Source organism: Barbus barbus, assembly GCF_936440315.1.
Source record: "Barbus barbus genome assembly, chromosome: 33".
NCBI lineage: Eukaryota > Metazoa > Chordata > Actinopteri > Cypriniformes > Cyprinidae > Barbus > Barbus barbus.
Genome location: NC_136761.1, coordinates 12,414,237 through 12,436,353, shown reverse-complemented (window position 1 = coordinate 12,436,353; position 22,117 = coordinate 12,414,237). Strand labels below are relative to the sequence as shown.

Genomic DNA, 22,117 nt, shown 5'->3' with positions numbered 1-22,117 from the left:
ACTCCCCCAACCTACAATTCCTGCCGGCCGGGGACTCGAACCCGCAACCTTTCGATTACGAGTCCGACTCTCTAACCATTAGGCCACGACTTCCCACAAATTATTTAGGTTGTAAATTTAAAAAAAAAAAAAAAAAAAAAAAAAAACTTTTCTATAGTTGAAGGGGAAAAAAAAACTTTTCTATAGTTGAAGGGAAAAAAAAATTATAATAAAAAAAAATTCTAAACGCAACACTGAGAGAAACTTTTATTGTGAAGCTAAATTCCTCATATCCTCTCACTGTAGCTGGCTTCATATGGACCAACCCATCAGCCTATCTACAAGTAATACAGCAAATCCGCCAGCAGAGTGTTTAGAGATCAGACTTTCACAAACAGCTCAACTCTCCCCAGCGCATATCTGAAAGCCAAACGCGTTAAAGGCTGGTTTGGAGTCTATCCGGAAACTTATCGCCATCTCCCTTCCGATCGCGGGTCGCTCTGGCACGGAAATGTATTATATAAAACCTCTGGGAAAGAAGATTATTTCGACTGACTTTTAACTTCATCTGGATCTGAAAGAAAGTTTTACTTCTGATTTCGTGCCGTCAAGTTACTCCTATAAACTTTATAACGGATTTAATTGCGTTCATACGCGTCGGTCATGATCGGGATTGAGGTTCAAGTCTCTGTTTTTCGATAGTTTCACTTTAATAAAGGTGTAGTTTCAGTTCGAGGAAGTAAGCCAGATGTAGTTGATCGCCTGTTATTAGCTGAGAAGCTGTTAAATTAATTAAGATTTAGCGGAATTGTCTGAGACGTTTATATAAGACATATACAATTAAAACAGTATTTGACCGGGTTTTTAAGCTGTAAATTAATGTATAAATATTAGATGTTACCCAAAAGCCCAGGAAGAAAAAAGTACATGGGAAGTGATTGATTTGGTTAGGTTGTAAATAACAACTTTTATTTTTTATTTATTTTTTTTTTTTATAAAAAAATATAGCAATCTCCATGGTTTCTACAATGCGGGATGGGCCTGGAAATTTTAATCTTCTACACAGGACTTGCTCTTTAGTGGTGCTGCTATGTTTCCTTCACATCTCTGTCACTGTCATATACTATATGAGAAATTCAGATTCAAGGCAAGCCTTCGCACAAAATCAGCAAGGCCCTCAGATCCACAGGAAACTGGCCGAACAGAGAGTCACAACAGAGAAGTCACAACAGAAACTGCCATCTGTGTCTAATGTCACAGAAACTGAGAGAAAGCTGGAAACATGCCCTGACAATCCACCTCGATTGGGTGAGCTGCTGTTTTATTTGAGTTGATCTCTGGGAACTTGCTCAAAGAGAGAGAGCGTATAATTATATAGAAATCTATAATTTAATAATTGTGTCATTTTACAGTAACATGCAATAAGTATGTATTTATTTAAATGTATCCACTCAGTAACACAACTATATATAAATATATAATTTTTTTTAATGATTTAAAAACCAAGGCTGCATTTAATTTGGTGCTCAGGAAACATTTCCTTTGAAACAGTTTTTGCTGCTTAATATATTTGTGAAAACCATGATGCAGTACCATTCAAAAGTTTGGAATAAGATGGAAAAAAGTACTTTTAATCAACAAGCTTGCATTAAAAGTGACAGACATTTGTAATGTTACATACATTTCTGTTTCAAAAGAACGTTGTTCTTTCAAGCTGTTCTCATCGAAGAACTGAAAAAAGCATTAAGCGTAAGAGAAAAGTTTAATGACTGGTGGTATGCACAAAGTTTAGTGTCTAATTTTTTAATGTTCTTTTAACTTAAGATCAATTAAACATACAGATTTTTTTTTCGCATTTTATGTGCTTGTCTATTTAGTTGGCAAGTATCACAAAAGTAAAGACATTTTGCATAAATAAAACAAAGACTATGTAAAGGGCCATTAGTTGTTTTTGTATTGTGAGACGATGACTACAAATGAAAAACAGGCTTTATTCAAAATATACATATTTTTCCAATCAGAGCCCATTCAAAGTGATGATTTCAGATTTTTGAGCCAAGTGAATTTTGAATGCAGCTTCCAAAAGACAAAAAATAGGCAATTAATATTTTCTATATTTAATACAATCACACCAGATCTTTCATCGCTTGCTCGCTGACTGAATACCTTTTTCTGGCGAATTCTCTCGTTCGAAATAATGAAGTACAGATGTGTGTATGAATCTGTAAAATATTAATTTCACAGTGTAAACCGCTTCAGTGATTTTAATGGCAGTTTTTGAGAGTGCTTGAACTCGAGACTGTCAGTGAAAATGTTCTTTGCTGTCTTTCTGTACAATGAAAGTGTTATGATAAGTAGTTAGGGTTAGGCTCAATGTTAATTCATATTAAATATAAAGCCAGTCATATTAAAACTATGTTATGGCATGACGCCCATATGTGTTACTTAAGTAAACAGACAGGCTTTTATACATGGGCTAGTTAATAGATTACATTATTAGGCTACTTTAACCATCGCCCACTATAGATCAACTAACATATAAAGGTGAGAATCGAGATATTTCATGATATAGTTAATGCATTTGAGAATGTTTCGAATAAAAAGGAAAAAAATGAAATAAAACATAAGTAAATATTGTGGCTGCTGTGTGTCACATGATGAACCCCCCTCCTCCACCCACTTGTGTCCGCTCAAAAATAATTGATTTTGGGGTTAAATATTCCTGGCCATGTTTTGGACCGTATTAAATTCACCCATTTTTGTCCATCTTGGCTTGTTTTTAAATAAAAATCTTTGTATAACGAATCCACATACGAGTTTACATTTGTGATTCAACACAGTGTAGTATTTCTGAGAAATTTGGGGTTGTTATAAATGATGTGACCTGTCACTTTGTTCCCTCTGTCTAGATTCCAAAAACAAAAGCATGTTTTTACAGCTGCCATGACTCTAGATGTTAACATTTACCCCTGTCTGTAACTTTCTGTTGAAAATACAGCGAATTCATCTCTCTTGCATGAGCGTTATATGGTAGTTTTCACGTTATCTACTGACGCTTATTGATTAGCTTCACTGAAGCCCTGTGTCGTAATGGAAAAATTGGCCGAGAAGCTTTGTGTTACACAGTTATTTTGTCTCAGCTATCTTTCTCTTTTTTCAGACAGCATTGACACTGCTGCTTGTAGCAACAGTAGTATGATAATGTAATTGGATACACCTGAGTGCGCTGAATAATAATGAGTTCTCAAAGGAGAGATGGTTTACTTTAAGACACAAAGTAGCACTTGGTTGGTTTTTAATAGTGTGGATTCTTTAATAGCAATTTTGCTTTTTTAAAAATATGTTTTATGTCTCTATAATAAAGCATGTAATTTGTGTTTTGGTTCTTCTAGTGGGTCCGCTTCGGGTTGAGTTTTCTGACCCGGTCACCTTAGACCTGGTGAGGTCAGAGAACCCAGGGTTGCAGCCCGGTGGACGGTATAAACCCACAGAATGCATCGCCCAGCAGAAGGTGGCCCTCATCATCCCCTTCAGGCATCGCGAAGAGCACCTGAAATACTGGCTGTATTATCTACACCCCATCCTACAGCGACAGCAACTGGACTATGGCATCTATGTCATCAACCAGGTTTGTCAGTGCAATAAAATGCTTGGAAACTTTGACCTGCGAGTTCTTAATCTGCAATTGCAAAAGGGTTCAAAGGCCTGTGGTGCAGTTTGATGTTATCATTGAGTTGGAGGTTAAATGTGCTTGTTTGTTGAAATAGGCATTTGTTTCCTCTTAAATTGAAGCCTGATCAGATGCAAGTGTATAATGTGGCTTTACCCACTGTTTTCTTGAAAACTGTCCGAAGTAGATGGGATAATGTAACTATGTGAAGAGCTTTGTTTAGAAATGTAATTTGATGGTTCAGATAAAGCAAGGCAAACACCAGCAGCTGCTTGACTTCATTTAAATGCTCTTTAAGCTCAGTGTTTGCTATCAGTGATGATTAGTTCCTCTTAAAAGCTGTGTTTTGTAATATTCTTCTTTTAATCTACAGTGTCTACTCCCTTTTGTTTTCTGGAATGTAAACTCTCTCTGTTACATGAAGTTTGGCATGTTTTGCTAAGTGAGCTCTTTTCTCTTTCATTAGCCGTTTTGAGTGATGTAGCTTTAATACTTGTAATTTATACTGGTTAACACATACTATACGGAAGTACCAGTATTTTTGACATCTCTACATTGAGAAAGATGTGCCATTTACATTTACTATTGTGGCAGACACTTTTATAAGTGACGTGACATGTGACCAAGTATGGTAACCCATACTCGGAATTAGTGCTCTGCATTAACCCATCCTAAGTGCACACACACACCGGGAACGCACACCCGGAGCAGTGGGCAGCCATTTTTGCTGCGGCGCCCGGGGAGCAGTTGGGGGTTCGGTGCCTTGCTCAAGGGCACCTCAGTCGTGGTATTGAGGGTGGAGATGGCGCTGGACATTCACTCCCTCCACCTACAATCCCTGCCGGTACCGAGACTCGAACCCGTGATCTTTGGGTTACGAGTTGGACTACGCTCTAACCATTAGGCCACGACATCCCCAAAGCAACTTCCAAATGAGGAACATTATGCGGTACACCGCACCAAACGTCTAGAACGTCTGAGGAGTCTCAGTATGCAGATTAGTGAATATGAATGAATAGTGTTATTTCTGTGGACTCACACATTTGCATTTGATCAGCGTAGTCTTTCCACATCAAAACAAAAATCCATATGAACACCTTACATTCCTGAATTATTAGTATTGTTTAAAATTTTGTAAATGTAATTTTGTAAACTTTATTTAGATGTTTTTTCATAGGTAATTCTAGAAATCCATTTAGCTATTACAGCAAAAAACTAATATCCAAATGAATACTTTTTGAATTTTCTTAATTACTTTCTTTACATTAAATAAATGTATTTAAATGAACATATTTCCATAGATGATTCTCAACATCAGTTTCACTCCTACAGCAAATACTAATATCCTATAATGGAATGCATATTTCCTCCATTATTTTATTCCTTTTTTTTTTTCATTTTTAATTTAGTAAATACATTTTATTTACATGTAAACTTCCATTATCTGTTTGGTAAATAAATTTCCATTAATTGTTTAAAATAATTCACTCATTTTATTTGGTAACCCTTTACAATAAAGTTCCATTTGTTAACATTAGTTAACTACATTAGTTAACTAACAATGAAAAATACTTCTAAAGCATTTATTAATTTGGTATGTTGATTCCAACATAAACTAATACATTATTCAAATCTTTAATGGACCTGAGCTAACATGAACTAACAATGACAAACGTTAAAATATTATTAACAAATGGAATCGTATAGTAAAGTGTTTCCTTTTAATTGATATAATGCATGAATACTGATTTGATGCTGTGTACGTTTGACAATTACAAGCATGCTTGCAAGGAAAATTGATACCGGTTAACTGATACTATATAAAAGTACCAGTACTTTTGACATCTCTACATAGAGGAATACATGCCATGCCATGTACCTTTACATTTAGTTTTTTCAATAGGCTCAAACATTTACCATAATCTTAAATATCTTGTTGCATCCTTCGGTTTGGGAATTCTTCAGCTATTCCTCGCCAGCTGAAAAAAGTACAGCTAATCAGTGCTAAACCGAGGCACATTACACAGTAGTTTCCCCAGACTGTGGTAGAGACAGCTGCTATTTGAGGCTGGGCGTCCTTTCAAAAAAAGTTGAGCGGCCTGTTGTCGTCATTCAGTAAATGCCCATGACATTACAGACTGGAACGAGGTGAGACGCAGTGCTGCAGTTCTTGTCTCTCCTTTATTTGAGACTCTCAGAGAACAGATGTCTTCATCGAATCCATTTCAAACAGCCAGTTATCAGTGGTTTGGGAATTTTCCAAGTAAACCAAAAGACTAATGTGTATCATTCTGTGCGGCTTTGCACTAAAAGCATCCCAATGTGCTCACCAAGAATGTCTTGGACCTGTCAGCAGTCTTCTTTGATTGTGTCTTCTCTAAAGTGGTTCTTTATCGTTCTTACTAATTATTCTCTTGCTCTCTTTGCCACCCCCTTCTTTTCTCTGCACCTTGCATTTATTTTTTCACCCTTCCATCCTACATTCCTTCCCTTCTTCCTGTTCAAACCAACCCCCTTTTAAGCGCATCAGAGGCCCTTGCGCTTAGGAAAAGGTGAGACGTCTGCTTGCTCTTTCTCTGGCCAATCACACTACACTTCACTGGCTGCGTCTGACGAATGGTAATGTTGGCTTCTTGATTATCTGTTTTCTCTTTATCCGTTTCTATTTCCTTCCTTATTTTCTCTCTTGCTCTGTCCTCTGTCTCTCACTCTCTCCTCATTTTCCCATGGATGGCAGTTATGTGCCAAAAATAGCTATGTTTTGTTTTGCAGAAGTGTAATTTGATCACTTCATATAATCTTTTTAAAAGACTTGTGACTTTTTAAAAGTTATCTATTTATTTACTGGTGAAAAGTAATCCACCCTTTACTCACCCTTACAACATATTCTGCTAATTTTTTGTGATCAAGACAAAAGGAAATAATTGAATGAAGTTAAATATAATGAGGGTGAGTCTTTTTTTTTAGTTGATTAGCGTTTATTTATTTTCTCTACTGTCCTATTTTCTGAAGTTTGCATCTATCTGTGCTATTACGTCTGTCCTATATGAACAATGAAACTCTTCTTCACTTTCAGTTCTTTGTGTTTTGATTCCTCAAGGGTCTTAATCCTTTTGTCTGTGTTTTTTTTTAACTCCCTAAAATGTGAATGAATCCTCCAGTGACACATTGCAGGCTGACAATCAGATCTGGTTGTTGACATGTGAGAACTCAGCTTTGTCAACTCAAACGATGGTCGTAGAACAGGACTATCTGGCTCTTCAAAGCCAAGTCTTGCTCTGAATGCGCAGGCCACATCTTCTGAATCGATCATGGATGTCGTATGCTCCACTAGAACAAGCACATCTCAGTTCTTTCAGGGCAGCTCATTTGAGTGCTGTGTGTTATAAAAGAGAGGATTGCTACTCTCAGTCGGGTGCAAGGTTGTTAACAGATAGCTCTGGGCTCCTGAGGCTCCGCCGTCATTAAATTTCATTACACAAGCTCAAGTGCTCTTCAGAGGGAGAAAAGGTGGGCTCCAGACAGGGAGCGCATCCATTAATCATGAGCCAAAGGCCCAAAGCCAGCGGAAAGATTTGAAAAATCTTTTGACCACAAATATTTATATGAAGTACCCTTGAGTTAATATTTCAATAATTTGATATATTTGCAAAGTCACAGTTCTCACGGTTCTTTTATTTTAATTTTACATTTTACAATATAATTAAATTATTTTTGTCATCAATTTGTAAACCTCAGTTTAGGAAACCCTGCTGTAAAATGAATATATATAATTAGCCTTAGATCTTCTACGGCCACAGAGGAAGAAGCTCAAAGTTGTCTTCCTTCCTTCCTTCCTTCCTTACTAAAAAAAGTAGTTTTTATATAGTAAAAAAAGTTTTTATTGTTATTGAACTAATAGGATTTTTGTTATAAATGAGGCAAATATAGATAATAAAAAAGACAAATATAATACTTTCTGACCAAATACTAATAATGGGCAATTATGTTGTTTAAAGCTGCTGTCCATAACGTTTTTGCTGATCAAAAATTTATATTATAAGCGAGTACACCATGAATCAATTTTCAAAACCGTGTTTTTGGCTTGTCCTGAATCAGTACGGTACACCTATAATATGTTTATATTCGGATTATTTTAGACTGCGGAGTAGCCCAGTACCTATGTGATTCGTCATAGACATAAACAGTCTTCCACAAGATGCACGCAGTTCTGTTTATTAAATTATTTTTTTAAGGATCATTTGCTTGAAATTTCCAATTTGATTTGTATTTGATTTCCAGTAGAAAGGATGGCTTCTTGTTTTACTATTTTTAATTAATGGATAACTTTTAAAACCATAAGGATGTGTATATTGTAATAAATAATTTTCTCTGATATCGTTTCCTTTCAATATAAGCCCAATCTGAATGTTACAGATCAGGTATTCGTGCCCTAGGAAAAGAGGCTTTTTGTGAAAGTGTGTGTTACTGATGTTCTGTGCTTGTCTGTTGTCTCATTCATGTCTCCTGCCACCTGCCAACCATGCTTTGAAAGATTGAACAGGTAGCGGTGCTCATATACAGCAAGCACAAGTGCTTTGATTTGATCAGTTTAAACAAACAAATCTGCTCTAGCAAAGACTTTTTTAATTTTTATGGCACACAATGTCATGCTACTTTAGAGACATTTTAACATTTATCACACTGATTTAGAGACATTTTAACACGTCTTCCACCATCCTTTCATACATTTCCATTTCATTCATAAAACGTGCATTTTTCAGCTTTATCATCTTCTCATCCTCTCTTTTCTTAATGATAGGATGGCGAGGATACATTCAACCGTGCCAAACTCCTCAACATTGGTTACGCTGAGGCTCTGAAGGAGTATGACTACAATTGTTTTGTCTTCAGCGACGTGGACCTCATTCCAATGGATGACCGCAACATCTACAAGTGCTATAATCAGCCCAGGCATCTGTCTGTGTCTATGGACAAGTTTGGATTCAGGTATTTCTGGTCTTTGTTGACTGTTGTCTCATGTCGTGGTTTAATGTTGTATTTTCAGCCACCAGCCAGAATATATTTCTATTTCTATGGATAACAAATACACAGGCTAGTATGGAACAAACATGGTTTGTTTGGACATGGTATCAAGGTATTCTCTGATTTGCCTTGGTGCATCATGTTGGCTTTATTTGCAAATGTATACACTGCGGTGTATATATTTACAAGAATATCAGCGTGCAGAACTGCATTACAGTATTTACATGAGATTTGCATGTTATTAAAGGGCCTTTTGGGACTGACTGTAGCTCATCTGTTTAGATCTTAGAGTCTCATGTACTGTTTACACCTGGTCATGCGTTTTCTCTGAAAAGACCAGGGCCCGTATTCCTAAAGATTCTAATCTTTTTAGAGAGCTCCTAATTTAGCTTAAAAATGTCTAACTAGGAGTCTTCGCTTAAAAGTGATTCAGGACCAATCTGAGAGCAACTCTAAGCGAGGAAAAGACAAAAACTTTTATCTTAGTGACACATTCTTTTGAAGACTGTGATTGGTTGGTTGTCAAGAAGGAAATAAAAGAGCAGGGTATTTTAAGAGTACGGTATATTATAAGCCTTCACTTTGAAATTACAGGCATAATTTTTCCTGTTTTACCGTTCTCTCTCTCTCTCTCTCTCACTCACTCACTCACTCACTCACTCACTCACTCACTCACTCACACACACACACACACACACACACACTCACACACAAACACACATATTATATATGTATATATATTCTTTATTTTTTATTTACCATGCTGTCATACTTACCGTATTTTATAGGAAATGAACAGAGACATATAAGCCTAATAAGTGCTGTAACAGACCCAAATCATCACTGCTGCATAGTTGCATTTTTCCAGTTGCCAAATATGTTAATGTCGTGATTACGTCCATTTCTGGCGCTATGGCATTTCTGCACGGTGTCGGAGATGTTAGCATGTCTTTCATAAGATCGGTCACAAACATGATCCCTGCACCATCTAATGTGTAGCGTCTTATTAACTCACTGTCATGCATTGTGTGCAACACTTTTCTTCTACCTCTTCATGTTTCGTCCATTTTCTCCACTCTTAAGCCCCTTGAAAGTCCTTGTCCGTACTCCTAACAATTTTGGACATTAAGACCTCTTTTAAGGGTTAAGATGCTTTCTGAATGACTTTTTTCTATACTAGGATCTTTTCTTTAAATTTAAGCGGAAACACCCACATTTCTAAGAATTTTGTTACTAGGAGCAACTCTTAGCACTAAAATTTTTCATGAATACGGGCACAGGTGTGAACGCTTTCTTGGCGGACTGCTCAAATCACTTCAGGAGGTGGTCTGGAACACCTTCCAGACAAAAGTGGACGAGGGTAAATGCATCTGGTTGTTGAAACCACATATGTAAATTTTACTCCTCCAAAAGTGTTAAAAAAATACATGCATGACAGCGTTGCTTTTGTTGATGTGAGCTCTTGTTATATTTGCACATAGTGTCAGCATTGAACATAGGATTTTGCAGAGACACATTTATGTGGCCAGGTGTTTTAACAAATCCGATAAATAACTGATCAGAGAAAATGCATGAAGTGACCAGGTGTACACAGGCCCTCAGTAAAGCCATTTAGGTTTGTACTGATGCTAAGCATCCAGATTCACATCAAAAGATAATAATCCAGTTAGATCAAGTATTTTTATTTTAATTCAGTGAAGTTTTAAAAAATTAGCATAGACTTTAATATATAATAATTTTCTTTTTCTGGCAAAAATTATTTTATTTTCTTACACTATGGTTTTAAACCTTTTTTATTCATCACATAATACTTAAAGTGTAGCATGGTTTTCACAAAAATGTTATGCCGGACAACTGTTTTCAACATTGATTATAATGATAAATGTTTCTTGAGCAGCAAATCAACATATTAGAATGATTTCTGAAGGATCATGTGACTGAAGACTGGGGTAATGGCTGCTGAAAATGATAAATAAATTACATTTAAAAATATATTATAAACAGAAAACAGTTATTTTAAATTGTAATGAAATTGTAATGAAAAAAAAACATATTTTTGATCAAATAAATGCAGCCTTTGTGCTCATAAGAGACTTCTTTTAAAAAAAACATTACTGACAGAAAACAACTTTCTATTCTAAATACTGTATATGAATATAGTAATCTTTAATTTCCATATCAAATAACACCTATATCTTCCATGGTACCACCACAGTGCTTTAAGTCTAAGATATCTGTAAAATGTTGTAGGATCAGACCCTCAGTGGTTGGTCTATGACCATTGTGTAATAATATTCTGGGTTAAATTGCTGTAAGTGTGTTTTTTTATTAATGTTTACGGACTGAACAAGTAAACTTTATTTTCACAACAGGCTTCAGATGCTGTTGATTTAACCCGGTCATATTTAATCCAGAATATCCTTAAACCTCAGGTTACTCCAGGAGGGAGTTTGAACTGTAATAAATGAGTCAGCATTTGGATGGGAATATTCTAGCAACGTCACACATGATTCCCATTAGAGCCTATTAAGAGCTACACTGTAGGTCTGAAATGAAACTATAGCTTATTGGAGCGGCTTGTACCAGTGACCTCCAGCACAAGCTCCGTGTAACATGAGTATGATGTACAGGAAGTGTCATGTGTGTCCTTTTGTATTTACAGTTTGTAATGAAAAAAGGTTAGGTTTTAAACTCCCACACATTGAAGCAGTTGTGTTGCTCTTTTGTAAGTCTTTTATAAGGTATTTACGCCGTACTGTTAGCATGGGCCGCAGAAGCTGGGCGGCTTTTTTCCCACCGAACTTCAAAAGCATCTGTTTGCAATTTGTAAATTTCAAGAGTTACCGTGCGGAAGAACGTCAGACGAGAGCGGGCCAGAACCTGATGTAGGATAGTGTTTGCTCATTAATTTCAAACAGAGACACCTTTGTGTAGAGACAATTATGTAGAAATTGAAATGTATGTTGTAAGAAAAATAGCAATAAAATGATAATGTGTATTGTGATGATTGGACAAACCTTTGGTTTGAAAAAAATGTTTTTGCATGCTTTTCTCTATAATTATACATAATTTATTGATTCTTCTGTTTTCTTTTTTCAGATTTTCCTTTCTAAAAAATTCTAATGTGTGTCTTTTCGTTTAGCTTTGAATATTCCCAATATAGAATGGCCATGTAAATTAATTTGTGATCCATGCTTCAGAACTTGGGGACAAAAGCACCTCTCAGTCAGTTATACAGTATAGACGTATTTGCATGTTTACAGTTCTCTAATGTTGGTTAATGGTCACATTGACATGCAGGTTAACATAAATTTTCAAATGTAAAATTGTCATTTTAATTGGACGTTTTTATCATTTAATGAAATATTATCTTTTTGTCAATTGATAAACCCTCTGCATCTCTTGCATTGAAATAGTGTAGTGATTTACAGTAGGATTTAACAGCAAATCTATGCATCCCTTTTAGTATTATAAGAGTTGCCAGAGAAACAAATAATAGCAACTCAAGTGGTAGAAGCTTCAAGTTGTCTTATTGTTATATGCTGATGTTCAGGTTTGGTAAAATATTTTTCAAAAGGCAGTGAGGGGATGTGTCTAATGCTGTGTTCATGTGATGTCGAAATTTCTGAAACTGCTGAATGACCATTTCAAGTCAGACTGAAAAGTTGTCAAGTCGGACCCGCAAAAATGTTTCTCCTCATCGCCAGCACCAAAATGGATTTAACTGTAGATTAGTTACAATTAGTAACAACAGCTAAGTTGATTTAATTTCAACATTAATATTGTAGCTTCTCACAGTTCTGGAAAACCTTCAAATATCAGGAAATTTTGAAGCTTTAGAAAGTCAACATTTCAGATTCTAGTATTTCTTTGACTAGAAACAACTCTTCTTGAGTGTGGTCTCTAGTATAAAATAATACAAAATAAATAGAAAATATAGTCTAAAATATTGAAACCGTATTTCCTATTTAATTTGAAATGGTGCTGATGTTTAACAAAATAATTTTTAGAAGTACAATACATTTTGGTATTTATTTTATTATGTAAAACAAAACACTGCAATTTATTATGAATTGTTTCATTACTAATAAATTAATTAATTTTCATACATAATAATGGATAAAAATCTTTTATGTCCTTAGTTTGTTAAAAAATATCTCACACCAAATGGGTTAAACTGCTATCCATGTTTCCAGATGGCCAACTATTGCTATAGTTATTATCACTGTCAACCATCTGCACATTTGGGTTAGTCGGAGTGGCACCACCTGATAATTTACAAGACCAACTGGCTTACAGCAAAACACAGAGGCAGCAGATGTTTATGGGCTCAAGTTCAGCCCCCTGCCAGTTCTCATTGATGCACGTCATTGAAACAGTCATTTCCCTGCAGAGAAAATCAAGCTATATGCTGCACTTCCTCTGCACCTGACGTAGCAACTGCCACCCAGCACGCAACTGTTCCTCAGTGTTTCTATCTCTCTCTGTCCGTTTCTAACAGGTTGCCATATACACAGTACTTTGGAGGCGTGTCATCCCTGAGCAAGGAACAGTATATGAAGATCAATGGCTTTCCAAACAACTACTGGGGCTGGGGAGGAGAAGACGATGACATATTTAACAGGTCAGATAACTTTTAAAAGAATGTTTCACCCAAAAATGACAATTCTGTCATTATTTACCCTCCCTCATTTTGTACTAGACGTATCTGCTGAGTGTTTGTTTGTTTTTCTGTGGCATACATAATGAGTACACTAAAAAATCTTCACAGATTTATAGCATACAATAGCAGTTTATAGTTCTTATAAACCATTTCTGACATGGGTAAAAAAAAAAAAGTAGAACGGTAATGGTGACTTTATATCTCACAATTCAGACTTTTTTTCCTTATATAAACTCTGAACTGAAAAAAAAAGTCAAAATTGTGAGAGAGAGAGAGGCTTTTTTTCTGGCAGCAATCTCACTTACTGAAAATAATGGCAGCAAATCACAATGTGAAATGTCTTCCCTTGTATTTACATTTGTGCAACCCACATACGTATGTGAAGTCTAGTGTGAATGCTCCTTTACATTGAAAAACACAGTTTAATGTGTTTTCATCCTAGAGCTCAGCTCTTGTCTTCTAGTGCAGTTAACCAAGGAAACCTCTGATCCAGCAAAAACCGGAAACGTAAATTCAACTGAAGGTTCCATTCTAAGCTTCACACATCCTGTTGCTGTGCTGTCAGCATGGCACTGTAAAATCAGAAAGCTTAAGCATGTGATATACAACACACACACATTTAAAAGTTTGGGGTATGTACGATTTTGTTCTTTTTGAAAGAAATTAATACTTTTATGTATCTAGGATTTTTACTATGGCTGTCAAATGATTAATCGCAATTAAATGCATCCAAATTCAATGTTCATATGTACTGCGTATATTTATGTATATATAAACAAACATGCAAATATATTTAAGGAAAATTTTATATTTATACATAAAATATTTAGATTTATTTATATAAATTATACATGAATATAAAAATATACAAACATAAATATTTTTTAAATATATATGTGTGTGCAATAATCAAGGAAAATGTTAAATATATATAATATAAATTTATTATATTTCATTTTTCTTTCTATTGATCAAAGAAACCTGTAAAAAAAATCATGGTTTCCACAAAAAGAACAATGTTTTCAATGTTAATAATAAGAAGAACTCTTTCTTCTTTATCAGAATGAATAAAGATTAGGATGATTATTAAAATGATTTCTGAAGGATCATGTGATTCTGGAGTAATGATGATGAAAATTCATAGCAATAAATTACATTTTAATATATTAAGCTAAAATAGAAATTTCTGTTTTTAATGTATTCTTAAATAAATGCAGACTTTGTTAAAAAAAAAAAAAAAAAATCTAAAATCATTTGAACTGTAATGTAGTTGAATTTAATAGTACAGTATTACTGAAATGCCCTGGTTCTATGTTCATAACAGTTGGGAGATAAAGAGTATTCTGCCAACAGCAGGACATGGCAGATAAAACCTCTTATCACCTTGTCAGGAAGACGATAGCTGTTTAACGTCTTAATTGCATGTCGCAGTGTACTTTTCCACAGCTGTCTTTATTCTCGTGTTTGTTTGCTTTTTGGGACTTTCAGGACTGTTATTAAAAGGATAGTGGAGAGTTACACTGGATTGGGAAATATTGTAAACTTGCATCATCTGCATGAACACCTGCATCTTTCAGCTGCTCAGCTACAGTATTGTTTTTTCAGTCGAACATTCAGGAAACAAAAAATACTTGCAGAGCTGTAAATTTTTGAAATGCCAAAGAATACTGGTTGTGCTGTCTGAACAAACCCCCTACACTTAAATGATGCTGTTTGTGCTACAGACGTTATCCCTTATTGACAGAATTTTTGTTTTTGGATGAACTGTCGCTTTAAGACTTTTCCCTGGAAGTTAAAACAACAGGCGAAAGAATGCATTAGCAACCACCCACAACACTATGGCAACTGCAGAACAATGTGCTGAATAGAGTGTAACGGGTGCCTATCCCCCTTTTTCAGCTACTCTGGTTCCGGAAGTATTTTTTCCATTCATTTTTCCAGTATGCATTTTTTTTTTTTTTAAGTCTTTAAGGCACTATAAGCCATGAAACAGGCCAACCAGTAATGAGGTGTATTACAAACACACTATGCTCTTAAAACACTTAAAATATGTATACAGTCCCCTCCATAAGTATTGGAACAGTAAAGACAAGATTGCTCTGTTGGCTGTGGAGTCAAGACATTTGCAAATATGATTAAAATACGACAGCGTGTTCCAGTTCCTGCCAATATCCAGCAACTTTGCACAGCCATTGAAGAGGAGTGGACAACCTGATCAACTCTATGCGAAGGAGATGTGTTGCACTGCTTGAGGAAAATGGTGGTCACACCAGATACTGACTGGTTTTCGGACCCCCCAATACAGTAAAACTGCACATTTTAGAGTGGCCTTTTATTGTGGCCAGCCTAAGGCACACCTGTGCAATAATCATGCTTCTTGATATGCCACACCTGTGAGGTGGATGGATTATCTCGACAAAGGAGAAGTGATCACTAACACAGATTTGTGAACAAAATTTGAGAGAAATAGGCCATTTGTGTACATAGAAAAAGTCTTAGATCTTTGAGTTCAGCTCATGAAAATGGGGGCAAAAACAAAAGTGTTGCATTTTTATAATTTTGTTCAGTGTATGTGTATATATATATACATATAGTGTGTGTGCATGTTTATGTGGTTTATGAGAACACAAATTTGTATAATGACATGGGTATGACAGAGGTATTACAATATGAAGGTGGTTTATGAGGACACTGCCTATGTCCCCGTAATTCAAAAGGCTTAAAAAAACATACTAAATGGTGTTTTTTTGAAAATCTAAAAATGCACAGTCTCCTGTGAGGGCTAAGTTTAGGTGTAGGGTCGGCGTAGGGCAATAGCACACACAGTTTGTTCAGTATAAAAACCATTACGCCTATGGAGAGTCCCCATAAACCAAAAAAACCAACGTGTGTGTGTGTGTGTATCTCGATTACGCCATTTGCAGTGCTTCATGGGAGAGGGCGGTGATCTGGGTTTGTTTGGCACGATTTGATCGCTGCAACTCACTGATTGGTGGAATTTTCTATACAGTATCATGGGTAATGTAGTTTTTCAGCAGGGATTATTTAAAACATTAATGCCTATACCATCATCTTAGAACTTGCAGTAAGTCTGTCTTTTAAAGGGTTTATTCGTTAAAGTTTCTCTATGGAGAAGATGAATGGCATTTTAATTTCCGGAACCCGACAGTCACACTCTAGAAACTCAGAAGACCTTAGCAAGTCAAGCAAGAACATTTCCAATTAAACAAGTTCAGCTTGTATCTACATGAAAGATCTGTATCTATCATGTTTATTGCCTCTTTTAAAGGTACAGTTCACCAAAAAATGAAATGTCTCAATGTCTCAGTTTTTTTTCAGTGGCGTCTAATGTTGTTCTCTTCCACTTATAATTTGTCTATACTAGACCAATATACAGGGTGGGCCATTTATATGGATACACCGTAATAACATGGGAATGGTTGGTGATATTAAAGTCCTGTTTGTGGCACATTAGTATATGTGAGGGGGCAAACTCCTCAAGATGGGTGGTGACCATGGTGGCCATTTAGAAGTCGGCCATCTTGGATACAACTTTTGTTTTTTCAATAGGAAGAGGGCCATGTGACACATCAAACTTATTGGTAATGTCACAAGATAAACAATGGTGTGCTTGGTTTCAACGTAACTTTATTTGTTCATGAGTTATTTACAAGTTTCTGACCACTTATAAAATGTGTTCAATGTGCTGCCCATTGTGTTGGATTGTCAATGCAACCCTCTTCTCCCACTCTTCACACACTGATAGCAACACCGCAGGAGAAATGCCAGCACAGGCATCCAGTATCCGTAGTTTCAGGTGCTGCACATCTCGTATCTTCACACCATAGACAATTGCCTTCAGGTGACCCCAAAGATAAAAGTCTAAGGGGGTCAGATCGGGAGACCTTGGGGGCCATTCAATGTGGGTTAGTGTCAGACCAATAGCGGTGGTTTTGTTTGTTAACTTCACCATTCACATAAAAGTTTGCCTCATCACTGAACAAAATCTTCTGCGTGAACTGAGGGTCCTGTTCCAATTTTTGTTTTGCCCATTCTGCAAATTCTGTGCGCCGATCTGGGTCATCCTCGTTGAGATGCTGCAGTAGCTGGAGTTTGTAAGGGTGCCATTTGTGAGTAGCTAATATCCGCCGAAGGGATGTTCGACTAATGCCACTCTCCAGTGACATGCGGCGAGTGCTACGCTGTGGGCTCTTGCTGAATGAAGCTAGGACAGCCACTGATGTTTCTTCATTAGTGACAGTTTTCTTGCGTCCACATTTTGGCAAATCCAACACTGAACCAGTTTCACGAAACTTAGCAAGCAGTTTGCTGACTGTAGCATGGGAGATGGGTGGTCTCGTAGGGTGTCTTACATTGAAATCTGCTGCAATGACCCGGTTACTGCGTTCACCAGCTATCAACATGATTTCAATCCGCTCCTCACGTGTTAACCTCTTCGACATGTCAATGGCTGTGAACAAAGAGAAACTTGTAAATAACTCATTAACGAATACAGTTACATTGAAACCAAGCACACCATTGTTTTTCTTGTGACATTACCAATAAGTTTGATGTGTCACATGGCCCTCTTCCTATTGAAAAAACAAAAGTTGTATCCAAGATGGCCGACTTCTAAATGGCCACCATGGTCACCACCCATCTTGAGGAGTTTGCCCCCTCACATATACTAATGTGCCACAAACAGGACTTTAATATCACCAACCATTCCCATGTTATTACGGTGTATCCATATAAATGGCCCACCCTGTACTTTGAATCATATGTATTAATTAAGGACTGAAAAGAGACTGATACAAGCTGTATGTTTTCACAGGGTTGCCTCCAAAGGGATGTCTATATCAAGGCCTGACGGGGTCATTGGAAAATGTAGGATGATCCGCCACGACCGAGACAAACAAAACGACCCCAATCCACAGAGGTACTTTAGGGCTGCTTTAAAAGTTTAACCACTCTTATAATCTCAATTCGTTGCCTTATTTAAAAGATGAAATTGTGTGGATGAAAAAGTAAATTTGTTACATACTGTACACTGAATTGAAAGTGATAGATAACCACTGGTGTTAGATTAATGCCAGATTTGCCAGAAAAATCAAAGTTAGTTTACCATATGTACAAGGTTATAAACAGTCCTGCTTTGAGTAATGTTAATGATGTCATTTCCTGTCACAGGTTTGACCGAATAGCTCACACAAGGGAAACAATGGCAATCGATGGGATCAATTCATTAACGTATAACGTTATTAAAATTGAAAAAGACCTGCTATTCACCCAAATCACAGTGGATGTAGGAAAACCATGATTCCAGCATAGAGACCAACAAAAAAACTATATGAAGCAGCAGCGATGGCTGTGGAGAAACCAAATGTGCCTTGATATGTCAAGTCAAATGGCTAATTTTCAAAGTGGATTCTGTATTTTAAAAAAAAGACTTGTGAAATGTTTTGCCATCTTTGCACATGTGATGGTGAACACAGGGGTCTGGACTCCTTTTACCCAGTGAATCAGAACTGTTCGGCTGCTAAAGGAGACACACAAGGGTTTCAGGTTGTCCTCAAGGTGACAGGGCAAACTTGTTCTATCTCAGACACTCCTGCTGAGGAAAAAAGACTATATTTTGAGCCATTCGATGGAAGCAGCATATTAAAGTGATCTAAATTGCTAATGAAAATGTCCTTGTGGTGGGACAAAGTATGTGAGTTGCTGTGTATGGGATTATTTAGTTTGTGTGTTTGAAAGCGAATATTTAAAGGATCGATTTTGTTAATCAGCAAGCTAAACGATGCAAACAATCGGGGATTTACCAATCAAGGGCTGTGGATACTCCATAATCATATAGCAGCAAACTGGCATTTTTGGGCTGTCATATATTTGTTTATTTTTATTACGAATTGCTTCTCATTATCTTGTTGCTGTACCAAGTTATTTGTGCTTTACAGAGCCTTATAAATGATATCCCTCTTTGTTAGGGGTGAGATGTCTGAATGTATTGGCCTGCATGATTTTTATTTTAAAGTGCTTGATGTGTATCGGACCATTATTATCTTTGCTGGAACACCAAAGGGGTAGCCTTTCATCTTAAAAGACATTCATTTCCTCCCTTCTGTTTGGTGCATTATCTTTGCTGTATTTGTTTTTTTTTTATTGCTGAATTATCCAGTCAAATGCAACATTATCAGGTCAAGCTTTCGGATTTGCTCGATCCTTTATTGCATTGTGAATTTCTCAGATCTATGCTGGTTATTAAGGGCACAAGAATATTCAAGCTCTCTACTGTATTGAAAACATGAAGCCATTGAGAACTTTGCTGAATTGACCTGTTGATACTTGTTTTTTTTTTCTCTCTCTCATATGTGCTGGTCTCCTCTTAAATTCTTTTGAACAAAGAAAACGGTGTTTTATTTTAAAACCTGTCATTTTGGAAACCAAAAATGCCTTTCAACTCTGTCAGGGGACGAAGCAAATGAATGTATGTCAGCTGTTTTGCTCAAGTGCTTTTCAAGATGGCGACTAACAGCCCATACATAATGTACAGAATGTTTAAGTTGCACTGCCAAATTTTTTCCTCTGTGCCGACCCATAGATTTTCTTTTCAGCTTAAAAACTCTCCAATGCCTTATGTAAAGTCTTTTGCACCAGGAAAGAAAACTACCTCTCCACACGGCACAGCACTTGCAAGCAGAAAGGATAAGCGGCTAACGCTGTCTCTCAAACCAAATGCCTTTTTTTCCCCTCTTAGGTCAGTTAAAGCTAGGTTTAAATCTGTTTAGACAATGGTCTTTTTTTGAGAGCCTGCACATAATTCAATTTATTTTTTTAAGTTTTCATTTTCTTGTTTTAATTCTTTGTTTGATTTCTCTGTTTTCAACACAACTTATTTGTTTTCTATTTTGGGTGTTCCTCTGACTTAAGTGGAATGCAGTGAACAATGAACGCAATTTTGGAATTATGGAAATTCAATTGTTTCATTTAACTCTGCTTTTGTGTTGCGACTTGAAATAAAAGACAGTAACATGACGTTTTTGGCCAGAAGCGTTTCCTTTTCAGCACAATATAACTTTCCATGAGCGCAAACCAGTAAATCTTGCCTAACCACCTATGTGATCTTACCTCAGAGCTCATGTTTATGTCTCTAGGTATATAACTTAAAATGATAAAAGGAAGGAGAGATGGACTCTGTCTTATGTTAAAAATAAAATTTTTATGATTTTCCTCTCTGAATCAGATAACCCACCGAATTGCTGTGTATTGACATATGTGACCCTGGATCACAAGACCAGTCTTAAGTCGCTGGGGTATATTTGTAGTAGGATATTAAGTAAAGATCATGTTCCATGAAGATATTTTGTAAATTTCCTACTGTAAATATATCAAAACTTAATTTTTGATTAGCATTATGCATTGCTAAGAACTGAATTTGGACAACTTTAAAGGCAATTTTCTCAATATTTTGATTATTTTGCACCCTCAGATTCCATATTTTCAAATGGTTGTATCTCGGCCATATATTGGCCTATTCTAACAAACCATACATCAATGGAAAGCTTATTTATTCAGCTTTCAGATGATGTATAAATCTCAATTTAGAGAAATTGACATTTATGACTGGTTTTGTGGTCCAGGGTCACATATTGTTTATAACTGACATTGAAGCAGTGCTAGAAAAAACATTATCAAGAAGTCAAGATAAACAATAGGCCATGCTTTGGTTTTCTCAGGTGGTATGTGAAGTTGAGCTATACCAATGAGAAAGTCATTAGCTTCCACTGTAGTTAATGTTCGGTTCAATGTTTTTTTTTTTTTTTTTGCGTGGAGTGCATCTATGGGATTCCATTGCTGTTTGCATGATGTACAACGCTAGGCACTATACACATTTTTACATGAAGCATCTTTAGGTGTTTGTTACAATAATAGTCTATTCTAACAGTGAATTTGACGTTAAAAGCTGTCCCTAGGGTGTTTAATTCTAGATTGTTCTAACTAAACGAATTCCACATGAAATCCACAGCTGATCTGGCTAACTATTCAAGGCAAATTAACTGGGGGATTCTAGAGAGTGAAGTGGTAATTAGAACACTGTTTGCACAAGGTCTGCCCTGCCCTGGAGGGACAAACTGGCCAGAGACTCTGTTCACCTCAGTGCACAGAAACCAGCAAGACAAGATAAACGACCCATGTTTTTAACCGCCTCAGCATGACCTGCGGCTCCACTTGTCGAGTACACATGTGGCTCATTTCACCCTAAAATCGAAAGAATTAAAAAAAAAAAAAAAACACCTAATGCAAAAAGACAATTAAGCACATTTCCCCAAAAATTCTCATTACTGTTGTGCTGAGAAATAAACAAAGCTATTTAAATGGAAGTACTTTTTACATGGTGTTTTTTGTACCGCTTTAAATTTAGGTTAATTTAATTTCAAATATATTGTATTATATTAATAATAAAAATGCTGAGAACACATTGATTATACACATTTTATTACATTTCATTAACATTTGTGGAGAACATTTGCTTAATTGTACTTGTACTATTATGTATTATTGCATCTAATTGCAAACATTTACAAGAAATTTTGAATGATACTTTACATGGCACGTGTCACATGGCACTTTTACAGCTCACTTGGTGGAGTGTTTTTTTTGTAAGATTAACAAATAAGCCGTTTTATATGTGTGTGTGGATGACACTGTTGACATTTCTATTTGTAAAGTTATGGTTAAATATTTATCTACAAGTTTCTTCAAATTTGTTTTAGATCCTT

General features: G+C 36.1%; 1 protein-coding gene across 1 annotated transcript; it reads left to right on the top strand.

The window, feature by feature from the left end:
• The first annotated feature begins 424 nt into the window (after positions 1 to 424).
• On the top strand, positions 425 to 20,371 carry LOC306853305 (beta-1,4-galactosyltransferase 1-like). Its single transcript, XM_079390622.1, has 7 exons — positions 425 to 657; positions 988 to 1,287; positions 3,372 to 3,607; positions 8,451 to 8,638; positions 13,176 to 13,298; positions 18,172 to 18,276; positions 18,528 to 20,371. Exons 2-7 carry the CDS (start codon positions 996 to 998, stop codon positions 18,655 to 18,657), a joined length of 1,074 nt encoding a protein of 357 aa, XP_079246748.1. The 5' UTR covers positions 425 to 657; positions 988 to 995; the 3' UTR covers positions 18,658 to 20,371.
• Positions 20,372 to 22,117: the final 1,746 nt, after the last annotated feature.